At 38.2% G+C, this 14,916-nt stretch overlaps 1 protein-coding gene across 1 annotated transcript in view; it reads left to right on the forward strand.

The window, feature by feature from the left end:
• Window positions 1-14,150, forward strand: part of GPC4 (glypican 4) — a 200,430-nt gene extending 186,280 nt beyond the window's left edge. Inside the window, exons 5-9 of the mRNA XM_086918699.1 lie at window positions 696-826; window positions 4,448-4,609; window positions 7,140-7,273; window positions 8,394-8,569; window positions 10,119-14,150. Of these exons, the coding sequence (XP_086774825.1) occupies window positions 696-826; window positions 4,448-4,609; window positions 7,140-7,273; window positions 8,394-8,569; window positions 10,119-10,336 (821 nt within the window). The 3' untranslated portion in view covers window positions 10,337-14,150. The remainder of the gene's footprint in view (window positions 1-695; window positions 827-4,447; window positions 4,610-7,139; window positions 7,274-8,393; window positions 8,570-10,118) is intronic.
• Window positions 14,151-14,916: the final 766 nt, after the last annotated feature.

The raw sequence follows: 14,916 nt of genomic DNA on the forward strand, positions 1-14,916 counted from the left end.
GCCTTTACATTACGGTTATGCATTTTCAGTGGCTGTTCATCCCAGTTCAAGTGCACAATTGCATGTTTGTCAGAATCGAGATTATGTGCACAAATTTCATACCTACATTTTTCCCCCATACAAATGTCACCAAACAGTACCTGGTGAAAAATATGTCTAGATTAAGTTTTTTACTGCTCAGACCAATTATAATATGTGATATCTATCACCTCATTATCTCCTATTCTGCCCTGCAAAATGCATAATGGGGAGGTTATTTCGAACTCAGAAATATCTCAGTCTGTGAAATCAGTATCACATGGTACCACTCAAAATTATGACCTGGGTGTTTTCATAAGTAGCACTTTTTTAAAATTATTATTTTTTTGTGTGCAAAATGTGTTCATTAACGTGAACTTGCATGTCCTACTTGTTCATTTGTGCTCTGATATCTGCTAATTTCACCACATGAGGTATCCTCCAATGCAAAAAATCAGTGATTCCCTTTAGTATCCAGATATGTAAAGCACACACAAAAGAAGTGACCATTTGCACAGATGGTATAACATAAAACGTTGCTCAATTTCGTTATAGTACGAAAATGCTTGGATTGTTCAAATACATCAATTTTCACCGTTTGCCACTCTTACCAATGTAATTCTACTCCCCAGGACCATGGATAATAACTCTGGGTTTCCTCACTCTTCCTTGATTAGATTCCATGTTGCTGGTGGCGGAAAGGCTGGAAGGCCCCTTTAATATTGAGTCAGTGATGGACCCCATTGACGTCAAAATTTCTGATGCAATCATGAACATGCAAGAGAACAGCATGCAGGTGTCCAAAAAGGTAAGCCTGAAAGAACTTCTGTCTTTATTGTGAGATAACCATTGATGTTTTTACATTTCATTGATAATCCAAGAAGAGGGTCTATGGGGGGGACACCCATTGTGCTCCCATGAGGCAAAACACATTGGAACGGAATTCCTTACGTGCATCCACCACCGATCAAAATGTGCCTTTAATTGGCTAATACAGCACCAAAGAGGACTCATTGCATCCAATTGCCGTACAAGCATATAGTTCTTGTGGGCTATAGGTAAGACCAGCACTTAATAACACATGTAAGCAGTCTGGTCCCTTCAATCTCACCTACCAAATGCCAAAAGTATTCACCCACATTAAACTGGAACAAAACAAGCCACACTACTAATAACACATTCTTCTCACGTGGAATCCGAGTCTGATGGAAACTACGTTAATTCACACTTAAGTTATGGTGAAGACATGTGTGCAACAGTAGAGCATGGAAGTAATATTCTCACAGTGCGGTTCCAGTGGGAATTTCGTTTTATTACGAGGTTCGCATTACATTATATTGTTAACGTATGTAATGGCATATAAAGGTTCACAGGGGAACTCTCTCATCTTGAAGTGATCACTGTTAGGTACCTCTTTGCAGCTATTTTAGAATGCAAACAAACCTGATGTTTTAGGTTATATTGCAAACGTAACCTTCCTCTTTACTTTGGTTTGAATATTCTGCCAGCATTATACTACATTTGCCTTTTTTCAAGGACCGCGCTGTTTGAGAGGGAGTTTCTCAATACAAATTTTCCTTACATTTTAGGAATTTGCTACTTTGTCAGTTTCTGCTGCTATTCATTGGCACAGATACACTTTCTCCAGAATGGTGACCAGCAGAAGCAAAACTACAGCCAGCTCCTCCAGATCAGCGGAGCCTGTGGCTTCCATTCTCCTGGCAGAGGACCACTGGCCAAATTTAGAGATCCCTGGGAAGCAGGGACGCAGTTCTGTGCTTCCTTTGAGCCATGGGCGTGGCTCTTCTTTGGAGAGGGTTTTAGTTTTAAAGAAAAAAGCTCCCAAAGTCAGAGCTTGTGTCTTGAAAGCAAAAACAGTGGTCCTGACACCCAGACAGTTTTGTTTCCGTGCATCAGGTTCGTTGTTGTATGCCTACCTTGGTAGTCCTGGGAAGGCAAATCTAGTAACCATTGCCCTTCTGTAAATGGGGTGACGAGACCATCGCTATGACCTGGTGAACCAGTGCTAGACGGACTGCCAAGTCAGAGGTTTATTCAGGCGGCGCAGGCTGAAGTTCCCACAATGTAAACCTGGCACTTCCTCCACCTCTATATGAATCTGAGAAACCAAGAGTTTACGCCAGGGTTCCCGCCCGAATACTGCTTTATGTCATAGAATTTGTGCCCAATTCCTTCATAAGCAAGAGGACTGGGCATAGTTACTCTTCTGCAGATCATGGTAGGGGTCCTTGCCCCACTGAAGTCTGATGGGCTGTGCCTTCCCACAGCATACCAGTGAACCTCAAACCTTTTTTCTTTAAATCCATCAGGTTAGAAAATCGTAGCACTATGTATTTCTTTTAATGATCGACTTTAGCAATAGAAATACCCGACTTAATCCAGACAATGTCAACTAATTTACAAAATATCTTTCATTGAATAACGTAACTTTGCTAACTTTTGGGAGAATCCCCATTGCCTATAATGCACACCTCCTGAAGATAGATGTGAAAAAAGCTGGGTTACTGTTTTTTGCAGCTTGTGTCCTTCCACCACCAATGTAACTCAAGGGTAGACTGGTCATTCAGACACTGGCATTTTTCAAGTGGTCTGCAGGTTCGGTGCTGCTTCTAAATATGGCTGAAATACTCTGGAACACCCATGCCCGTCACCCCCTTCTTGCTGTGGTCTCCTGCTGTGTAGACATCATTTACGGGGGAATGCGCCCTCGTAGATGAGGCGTACCCCGTTGTTAGTGTGCTGGCAATCAGATACAGTGTCTCTCTCACAAGCAGCGGGATTCCATCGGCCAGATGACACAATCAGTCGCTGGCCCCAATATTGCATAAGGGATGGTGTGTACTGCCCAGAGGTAGCTCTCAGCACCCAATATGTAGGCCTTTAATTGTGAAATCCTTTGCAATGCTGACTAAAGGGTAATCCTCTTAGTGTCAACAAGTCCAGTAGTTTTGCTCATTTCAAGTACATGGCATCCACATTCTTAGATTGCCCTCTCTTCCCACTGTAATAAAGTTGTTAAATTGTCAAGCCTTTTACACAAAGTGCTACTTATTTTATTTACCTCTTTGCTGACCGGACACCGCATATAACCTGTTCATTTACAGACGCTCAGTCACCCTGTGAAGAAAGGGAAATTTATCTGTAAAACAAGTTAAGTACAAGAGTACTTTCGCCTTTGTCTATCCCCAGTACTTTTTACCTCTTCATAAAACAGTCCACCTCTCGCTTAATTTAACTTTTTTTTTCTTTGAATAGCTCGTTGCAGTAATGTTTTGCCCTTTGTTATGATTCGGTAATCACATTTTATTTATTTGTAACTCTTTTACGGTGCCTAGTACACTCAAAACTAATCCCTCAAACCCTTCTCTTTTACCAAATACAAATGTGAATGCCATTTTTTACAGAGCAATTGCAGTGAGACTATCTTTGTTGAGTTAGAGGTGGACTTGGTCCATGCGAGGCACAAAACACATTTTAATATGCATCTTACTTTTGAACATCGATCAGCAAATGTTTCCCAATGTGCAGTAAGCTATAGTCTAGGAGTAGTAAAGCACAAAATAAGTAACTTTTATGTTTTGTCGATGGGTATTTGTTACTTTTCAGTTCAATGTATATATATATATATATATATATATATATATATATATATATATATATATATATATATATATATATATTAAATTCATATGTTGATCTGGTCCATTTTCCCTTGTTAGAATACCTCTATATAACGGAGTACACTCCAAAGTAGCAAGTCTGCAGTTATTGTTGCCAACTAACATTCCTAGTGGTGTGTACCACCATCCCTAAATTGGGACCGGTACTCATAAGCTAAAGAGTTTCTATTCTCTCTTTCTGGAACTGGCTAAACAGTAATTGGTGACAGTAAAGATTGCACATAATTTCCTTCCATAGAGGGTATTATGCATGCCTTGCTTCAGTGTACACTGTACTATGTGTTTTATCCAATACCATAACTTCTTAAAAGTCGTTGTAGTGTTTAGCATAATACTTCATCACATTTCATCGTTGTGATCATGTATCCGTCATGTTTGAATAATAGATGTATGTCTTAAGTACACAGCTTTTTACATCCCAGGTTTTGTAAAAAGATATATAAAATATTTAGTAAACTTGTCTTCCATGTAAAAAAGGCAAACAGCATATGGGTGCAAAGAGTTAATAATGTCAAATAATGTTTCTTATTTTGTAGCTCATTAGAATAGAGGGCATAATATGTATGTCTTTAGAATGTGTGTGTATTAAAACGTGGAAATTGCAGGTAACCCTGCCAGATATTAGACAAGATATCGGAAAAGTTATGTTTGTAGACTAGTTTGTGTATTATGTAGGGTGTAATTAGTGTCCCAGCTGTTTAATGTAATGTTTTATTAAATCACTGCAGGTTTTTCAAGGATGCGGACAGCCTAAACTTGCTCCGCCGAGTCCCGAAGGTCCAGGCCGATCCGCCCGTTCGGTGTCTGAAGCCGGTTTCAGTGCTCGTTTTAGACCATATAACCCAGAAGAAAGACCAACAACAGCGGCTGGCACGAGTCTGGATAGGCTAGTGAGTGACAATGATTGCCTTCATTTCTTGAAGTTCTTTTTTTATAATTTATTATCCCAAAGATTGACCTTTTCAATGCGTCATTCCAAATATTTTTCTGTGTCTTGTATCCTGTCTTCTCGCTCAAAATGTTAAACACTGCAGTACTGTGGAAAAGAACGAGGTGCATATAAATAATTTTATAAAGGGCTGTTCACCTTTAAGCAGAAAAAAAAAATCACTTCGACACCAAGTACCTTTGAGTCGTACACCAGTCAGCATAAAAAAATACTTTTTGAGTCATAAAATTGAGGAGAGGAAGCATTTCGAGGAAATGAAGCTGAAAGAGGCCACACACATCTACCTCCCCTTAGTGAGGACACCCAGTGTGAATGAACACCAGTCTTGGTTGCTTCATGATTTTGCCAGATGGAAAACAGTATCCTATTATGATTGTGGGAGAATCTGACTCGACATCCCTGAGCTGTTAATCCTCTCTAGGAAGGCCCTTCTCAGCAGAAGGAGAGTCATACAAAGCAGTGGGGCAATTAGCAGCACATCTCTGTTGAGGAATAGACTTCTTATTAGGTCTCATTGAGCAGGGCATGGGCTGCTCTGCGAGACATTTAGTAAGCGGCTTTTGAAAGTGCCACCACAGGCTTTTGGTGGCCTCAAGCTTGAGTGCACGGGAGCGTGTATGCGCGCAGCCGACATTCGATCGGGATCACTTTCGCGGCTGCGTGGCCAATGCTTGTTGCTGGTGCTTCAAGCTTCTACAAGGAATTTTTGATTGCAGTTTTTAGTAATTAGTATTTTGTTTTTTTCTACTGATTCGGTGTCTGAAAAACACTCCCTCCTTTGGTGGTCCACTTGTCCTGAAATGCGAAATGACTGTGATGTAAGTAGGGTGTCTCCGAAGACAGATGCGGATTGTGTATCCAGGTAAACATGTGATTGGCTCCACGAGAATTTGTAACTCCTCTGATTGTATTTTATGGTTTTGTTCCCGGAGTCGTCTCACTAAGTTTGTAGAGGTGAACATGGGGCAATCGTGTGTGGCAATGACAAAAAGCAGCAGCTGTTCAGATTGTTTATTTTGATTTCCTGTGGATCCATGTTTTGGAATACTTTTGTTGCGTTTTTTACTTTTTCCTGCAGCCACACCATAGTCTTTTCCTTTCCATCCTAGTGACTGTGGCTTACCGGATCACAGATCAATCATGTATATTACTTCTTTCATAATTAAACTTAACAAAGCTTGTATTTTATATTCCAAATCATAATAAAACTTGACTTGAGACTTGTATTTGTATAAGGTACTTCTACCATTTCTAAGTACTGTAAGTGACAGGTGTTACTTAGTTTAATGGTACTTAACACCTGTTTACTGAATTCAAATTGTGACTACCTGTTTCTGCATGAATAGATGCAGTTGTTGGCACTGCCACTTCAATCCTGTAAGTGGAGAGTGACGCCTACACTTGTGATTTGCTTCCAAAATAACCTTTCTTCTGCCATTGGTGGATGTCCAGTATGCTTTGAACTCAGAGGGAGTTGTAGATGATGATTTTGACTGTAACTTTTTTTTTAACCCATTGTATAATTTGAACTTGAAACGAAAAGTGTGCTAGTCTAATACTGTGGTAGCAAGAAAAACAAGCATTGGCATAGCCAATAGGTCTCGCTTTTGGGACCTTATAAGTATTTAGTTATGCAGCACAATATCCTTGGTGCAAAAGCATCAACCATTGCATGGCTAAACACTTATAAGGTCTCCAAGGCGAAACCTATTGGCAATGCCAAAACTTGTTTTTTTAGAAATCATATACGCACTCATCCACAGTGGAATAACTCATTCATCCGAATGCTCATACAAGACCTGCAGTTTGGAGCAGGCACTTTAAAGTCACAGAATTATTAGTGATGCCTCTGGTAGAGAGGACATTTTAACCTGCACCCCAGGATTCAATATCCTTTCAATCTAGTGCTACTAGATTCCAGGATAGTCTAAATCCCTTGCCCCACAACACCACAGCGAAGTTCAAAATGAAAACAGTGCACTTCTGACCTCAACCTTTTAAATTACTTTTTCTGGTGGCCTTCACATGCAACTCCCAGGCCTTGTATGTATGCACACTCAGTCAGATGCTTTTCTATATTTTGATTGGTCCCTTTGCTCTATAATGTTATCGTTTATGGTTGGTCAGTCTGATTTGGTCTTGAAAAAATTGTCTGACCTGAGGCCCGATTTATAAGCCTTGTTTGTTAAAACACTTTTAATGTCAGCTTTCAAGTTACATTCAGAACTTTAAACAGGATGTTGTAAATCACAATTTCAGCGTGCTCATTTATGACCAAACGTTTAATATCTGAGGATCTTTTCCATAGAGCTTGGTCTACAACACCTTTGTACATTTTTCATGAGCTATTCAGCAAATAAAAAAAAAATTGTGAGAGAATTTGGTCTGTAATACGCCTCAGAATTTTCTTACCATGAGATTTTTGGACATGCGTTTCTTTGCACATTAACTGAGATTGATCTTTTTAATAGGTCACTGACGTTAAGGAAAAGTTAAAGGCTGCGAGAAAGTTTTGGTCCTCTCTTCCAAGCAAAATATGTAGTCATGAGATGACTGCAGGAGATGCTGAAGAAGACGCATGCTGGAATGGAAGTGCGAAGAGCAGGTTTCTGATCCTTTTTGTATTAATCTATTTTAATGTTTTATGCAAATGTAGCCAGAGGGCGGTGCTAAGGTCAAGGCAAACCTTCAAGCACCTCTACCAAAAGTCATCTAAAGTAATCTCAATCAGAAAAAGCACATAGAAGGCAGGGAATTGACTGATAAGCTCTAGTTACACACACCCCATCACCTGCCACATCCCCAACTCCCACACACACACACACACACACACGCACACTCCCAGACACACACTCCCACAACCCAATGTATCACCCCTCCATACTTCTTTCAAGAATCTTAGCATGTTGGTTGGTAGTATTGTGCTGCATGTCACAGGGATATTTGACTGTTAGTAGTGGATCATCCTTTCTTGTCAAACGTATTGGTTCTGGAGTTAGTCATGACCTTTTGATATTATTAACGTTTAATGTATTATATACATACTTTTAGGGTCTTTTAACCAGGCCTCTTGATCCACTGGTCTGCTATTGTGTCAGTCACAGTTTTCTTTCGTCACCCACTACAGCATACAGCATGAGGCAATGGGTCAGCCCAATTCTGTCATTGGCTAACTTCAGCATGAGTGACTGCATTCTACCCTTTCACAAAGAGCATATCCACACACAAATTAGTTCCCTTAACTGCCAAGGAATACTAGGGCAATGTGTGCTTTTTGAGACACAAAAATATCTTTGCTTTTAGCCTGGTTGTTTTACTTGATGGATGAAGACACAGCGGCTTCCTCAGCAAAAGCATGTTTGCAAAAAGTATTGAAAAACAAAACATGCATTGCCAAAGCCAAAAGGCAGATTGACAACGCCGGACCTATTTGGCTTTGCCAGTGCATGTTTTGGAAAGGGGTCTCTTGATTTTGATACTAGAAACCAGTATGTAAGTGTAGATCAATGAGGAAAGGTACCAATGCAATTCATTACGGTTGACATGCTTGAAAAAAATTAAAAATTATAAAATCACATACCATTTTTAGCATTAGATGATCAAAATTGGCACTGTGCTCCATACAGTAAATGAATGGTAGAAGAAGCATAGTGGCTATTTAGAGTGAATGCTAAAATAAACTGTAATTAACCCAGTCATGAAGTCCAGTATATTGTTTATCCTAGGTACCAATTTGCAGTTACAGGAAATGGATTGAACAGTCAAGCTAATAATCCGGACGTTAAAGTTGACATAAAGAAACCAGATATATTAATTCGCCGGCAAATTATAACTCTTCGAGACATGACGGTGAAAATGAAGAATGCTTACAACGGAAATGATGTAAATTTTATTGATGCAAGTGAGTATCTTGAAGTTTACATTTTTCCTCTATTACAGATCTGTTAAACATGTTTCATCTGTGTTTGCATGGAAAAAAGAATTTATACATAATTAAGCATTATAGCGCAAAAGAATTGTTCACCTATTCATTTTGTGTTAAAATTCTATTTTAATTTAAACTGCATCAAAACATAAAAGACAACTCTTTATAAACTATCCTACGAGTTTTTGGGACCTCAACACTATCACACGTCTTTTCTTCTTGTTTTTTTCACATGTTCGATCAAAAAAAAGTTCTGCTTCAAATGGTTTTCACAAATTTATGAATGGCAAGTGGTGGGTTTCTGCTTGGAGATTGAAATGCTCCAATAATTCAATTTTGCCTCCATTCTGTTAAATGTACATATTCAGTGTTTTTTTGGACCACCGCTAGTATGGCAACATTTAGTTCTACTGGAGTGTTTTTGAGCAGTAATGTAAGGATTCAGGAGATGTCACATTTATGTAATGATAGCAGATATTCTGAGAGTAATTCATCCAGGATAGATATTGATTTTCCGATCACCTTGGCCTGTGATGAATTAGTTTTAGCCCGTGGTAAATATATGACTTTTCTCCTGTTTTCATGTTTATCTCTGAAAAGGTATGAAGGCCAGTACTTTAGTCTTATTGTACATGTCCTAGATCTTTCCTACATTAGTTAAAGTATGCAATATTAGTTCAGAAGTCCCATTTTTATGCGTTTTAGTGGGGACGCGTCTACATTTGGTGGCCAGACTGATCACCCAGCCTCAAAATGTGATCATATTTTTCCTTGCTCAATCCCTGCCTATGGAACCTACTTAGAGTACTCGTTAGCCAAAGCATCATACCGCTAGATGGAATAATCTGTTAGAATAATCAACCCAGATGTTTAGGATTCACTCTCTCAGTGTAAGACATTTGGGGCCAGATGTATCAAAGGGTGTTACTCATTCTGTGTCTATGGGAAAATGGTTGAGTACATATGGCCCTTGTTTCCTAAAGAGTGGCTGATAAAATGCGATGCAGGATTATTGGTGATCATGTCAGTTTTCTACTTTTATACCCGATGGTGCATTGTGTCCTTCATTTAATATGACTATATCTTATTCATGCACATCTCTGAAGGACATTGTTCATACTATCAAAATAATATAAAATTAAGACTTATTTAAAAGATACCAATAAATGAAGTAGTAGTTTAAACTAGATAAGCATAGTCTAAATTAAATACAGCTAATACATTTGTAACAATCGGAGAAGTTCGTCACTGGACTGTCGTCTAAATTTATGTTTTTGGTATCTCATCATTACAAGAGCCTTGACTTAAAACAGAACCTTTATAAAATAGTGAGTACATTAGCATTGTAATTTTTACTGTGACACAGCTGGAGGTATAACCATCGCTTCATCTCATTAGTTATCAAATTACTTGTGTAGCTACCGGTTGTGGGCGGGCCAAAGTGGTCCACCTTCCTGTGTTTTTTTTTAACGTTCGGCCCCCTTCTGAATCTTTTTCACAGGTGAACTTTTTTTTTCCGTTGCAGATGAGGATGGAAGCGGTGAAGCGAGTGGAAGTGGCTGCGAAAGTGACCAAGAGGCTTGTAACAGGGAGTTTGATTTCAAATCAACCAATGAAGCTGGGAAAACTGTAAAGAGTGATAAAAAATTGGAAGTGCCGGGTGCTGCCGCCAGTATTGCCTTGTCACATGTCGTTTTCCTGGCTAGCATCCTGATCGTGGCAATGCAAAGACAATGGAGATAATCGTAACCATAACAAAAAAAGACTTGTATCTCAGAGTTTTTAAAGGCACACGTTTTCACTTTTATACCATCTAGTGACTTGCTTTTTAATTTAATGGACAACGATGTACAGTTTCTACAATGTTGCCACTGGATTTAAAGTATTCATATTGTTTTCACTTCCCTTTCTGCAAAGTGGGATGTATACTTTGTCTTTTCTATTCAGCAAGAGGCAATATTAATGGTGGCTAACAAAAAAATGTATATACAGACCTGTAGTTAGCTATGCATTTGTGCTTTTAATACATCTTGTGTTTTGGCATTTCACAACATTACTTTGCAAGGAAACCGGTGCAATCTGCTTGCACCCAATAACTATGTGTTTTTAAAGATTTGAATTATATGTACAGAAGCTAAATGTATTGATCCTTTTATCGTATAGAAGAATGGAGCATATTCTATTTGGGTCTTCTGTGGTTAACCTACGTGTCTGCCAAGCAGCCTTGACCCAATGAGTCGTATAGGCAGTGGGTCTATTCATCTTTTATAATGTGATTGCAAAATAGATGATCACCAAATCTCTATTGTATAAAGCATCACACTCTGCTATGGGTTGTGTTAAAGTTAGAAAGAGACTGAATAAGTTCCATTCTTATATATAAACCGAGAAGGAGGAGGACATTTCTGTCTCTGTATTGTTCATTCAAAATTAGAACAATATGGTAAGTACCATATTGCAAAGTGAAAGAGGAATTGCCTGTATGTGAAATATCCATTAAGTTACTAAAGCAGATCAATAATGCAAAAGGATATTATTTGGAAACGTGTTTATGGACACAGCCATAGAAGGCTGTGTGTGTTTGCGTGTTCTCCCCAAATGAGGTGAGAAAAGCATGCCTGGTGGCATCCTAACCGGAGCTTTCTGCACTGTCATCAAGAACCAGGCAAATAGTATGGAGCTGTCTGATATAGGAATGTATCGTATTTAGAGGAGTGGTTGGGGAAGAAGACCATGCCTGTTGCTTGACGGCCAAGAATGGAACGGATCATTTTGTCATTCATGTGGACCATCCTGACATTTCAATGGAACGGAAATCACAGCATCCCCTTTTCCTATGATGCGAAGTAAAATGGAGGCTGTTGTGGAAACCCTCAGCTTGCCAATAAAAAGGGAACAATCACTTTAAAAAAGTTGCGAAAAAAAATATCCCAGAATTCTCTTCCTGCTGTGGACAGCTATCAGCATTAAGCTAGAATTATATTTTAGCATGAAAAGTAATCTTTGACAAGCCCTTTTCTTATTTTACTGCAGTAGTTTACTGTATTTGTTAAAAACAATTCTAAACATTTTACCCTCTCGTAATTGCTTGCTTTTAAGCTGAGGATTACATGCCAGTGCATTACACGCCACTATTTTAGGCCTTGAAAACAAATGAAATATGTGGTACTTGGAATCAGGTTTGAGAGCATATTTTTACTGTCAGCAAGCAGATATTTACTAGTCATTCGTTCAAGACTCAGCCAGTTTATATTTGTTTCTTAGAGTACAAATCTGCATGTACAAAATTGAAATAGTTATACATTTATGTATGGGTTGGAAAAAGTTGTAAATAGTATAGTTGCCTTTTGAGAAATTGGAGATTGTGCTGATGCTTTAGTAAGTACCTCATTTCTGAGGAACCTCCATTTAGCTGTGAGGGCTCCATCATTAACTCAGTAGAAATAATTCTGATTCCAAAAATGCAGTTAGAAGAATTATCCCACTAGACCTTGTTATAGTTTTTTTGGCTTTCAAGTTTTTGAGATCTAAACATTTTCCAGCTGTTTCTTTTTAGATAAGTTCCCTAATGTAAAACAGTTTCTGAATTGAGTCTCGCTGAAGGTTTCCATAACAATAGTTGATTTGTCTATTTGTTTCTTGAAATTATTTTGATTGCCATTTTAATATTTAAATTATTTTAGGCTGTGATTTTTGTTTTAGCCCTGACCTAAATAAATCTTAGATGCACTACTTTTGTAAATATTTCTGAGGTCTAACTGGATAACCCATCAGGCTTGTCCCTAGCTGGCCAACAATGGAAACTCATTGCAGTTCAGAGGAATCGGAGGGAACAAAAAACCATTGTATACAGCCCAGCTGACATTTCCAAAATCTGTCTTCCCGGCAAGTGTTCAAGTGCAAGAAAATAGTTAATCTGCTGCTGTCAGACATTCTACTAAAAAGCTATGACCTGACCCCTGTTTTCAAATGCACCAGCTCATTACTGGTGATTTCTTTTCTAAATATTGTCATTCAATTGTTTGATAGATGGAGCAGTGCAAATAGTTAACAGCCATTAAATCATCAACATTTTGTAGCAAACTTCCACTATACAAAATCTTCCCTGGACTACAGAATTAAAACCGGGATTCTACAACGGTAATTGATATTGAGTGTTTGTACATAAAAAAAAAAAAATTCAAAGACGTCTTTTGGGTTAGTAGTCCCCACCTTTGTGTAGTAAGACATATTATTGTATCATTTCACTGTGACTGTGCTTTTAGCTGCAAAAATAATTGCCATCTCAGATTTAGAGTACTGTTACAAATCAAAAGGTTGCTAAAGAAGTAATGCATATTGTTTGCTAGACTTAAAACTGCCATTCTTGGCTGGATAACATTTCCAAATACGTATTTATTTAAGCTATTAAAACAAAGCATTAGGCAGTTTACAATACTAGTAATATATAATTATCTAAGCGTATACTTTAATGTAAATAAGTCAGCTTGTTGTTTTATGTTAGAGTAACCTATGAGGGCAGGTCAGGAGGTCATTTGCAGCTCTACCTCATCCTGTTGCCTCTAAATACAGGATTATAAGGTATGTTTTACTCAGCATGTTTCATCACTCTTTAGGAGTAATCCTGAGGAAGAGTAGTTTTTGCCCAGATCATAAATGTATGCACCTGGGAAAGAACTGTAAAACACAATTGGGTAAGAAGGATGCTGGGAAGAAATGCCACTAGGCAACATGCAGAATTAAATAGGGTTTTTGCTACAATACCAAATCATTTAGTGGCACTCTCCTGGATGCCACACTAACTGGTCTCATCTTACGAAAGGTAGCTGCATACAACGTGTTGGCCCGGTCCTTTAGCTAACGTTGTTGCAGTTCTGTTAAAACAATTTCTTATTCTAGTAAAGAAATGTTTTCTTTGTTATTCACTTCTGTGCCTTATTTCATCAGCCTTTTGTTATAATGGTCATCGGATGGGTGCCATCCTTGCCTACTCACTTGGCTGCTAAGGATAGTTCTGCCAATTGTTTTGTGTAACAGCTGTATTGCCATCATATCCCCTAGTAATATTTCTGCCTTGAGGCACCCATTCCCTGAGAGTGGGCTCTATTGTTGGACCCAAGTAAAGACAATTTTCAGTGTTTTTGTAAAAGACTCTAGTTGTTTCTTCTTGGGCACTTGGATTTTTCCACTTGTCACTTGACTTGAGCCTAGATATTTACAGGCTGCACTTTACTAGCCAATACCGAAATGAGTGTAGTTCTGTTTTTCGAGGTGATTATTTGAACCTTGAAAGAGTTGCACATGTCTATAAAATTCAGTGTGTATGATCCCTAAAAGCGATGTATTAAGACAGAACGTCTCAATGTCAGAGTTAAGAAAAACACTTATATTTTTGGTAAATTTCACACATTTGTTTTTATGTCAACTCTGAAAAGTTTTCTGCCAAATTGTAATGGTACAAACTACAGCCTGCATTTCAGTAATACATTTTAGTGTACAGCAATGGGTAATTTTGTATTGCAGAAGTAAAATAAACAGTTACAGTATTTTATCATAATTAGCCGTTGAATCATGATTTCTATACCTTTTGTTATTACTCATGCATGATGTTTGCTGATGTGTTCTTGAATAGACTTGAGACGGGTTAGTTTGTTCAAATATTATAAAATAGAATTTTGCAGCTCAAGTCACATCCCATTTGCCTGGGCAGGAAACTGGTGGGGGTGCGGGGTGGGAGAGGGTAAGAAGGGAGGTGTAAACTGTATGAAAAGGGAGGTGTAAACTGTATGAAAAACCTATCACCACGAAAGACTGAACTGAATGTTGTTGTGTCTGTGTTTCGCCAAGTTTACAACTATCCCATGTACTCAATACAAACATTTAGCCTGTAATGTCTTTTGATACTTTCTCTAGTGACTGGTAGGCTGAAGCAATTGGACTAAAAATGGAAAGTTAATTTGAGTTTAAGATCTAAAGAATACTCTACTTTCAGTTTTTCATTTGTTAATTTGTTTTCAATAACAGCACATCTGTTGTTTTGCACAGAATCAGAAAGTAAGACAGAGAAACAGGAGTACATAAAAACATCATTCTTATGAAATGTGTTTACTTCTGAAATGTGTGCTTTACTTGTAGAGTTGATAGTGGGTCAGATTTTCTTGGTATGCAAAAGTTGCTTAGGGGAGGTGATGTAGGCAGGAGGTCTGTGAGAAGAGTTTTTTTTTTATTTTTATTTATTTTTTTAAACTTTATTTTTATTGATTATCCAAAACAAAGATAAATGGTTCATCCGTTATAGTCGTCCTTGGTAGTTACAACATATA

This window comes from Lissotriton vulgaris, chromosome 4_1, assembly GCF_964263255.1.
Source record: "Lissotriton vulgaris chromosome 4_1, aLisVul1.2, whole genome shotgun sequence".
In the NCBI taxonomy this organism is placed as follows: domain Eukaryota; kingdom Metazoa; phylum Chordata; class Amphibia; order Caudata; family Salamandridae; genus Lissotriton; species Lissotriton vulgaris.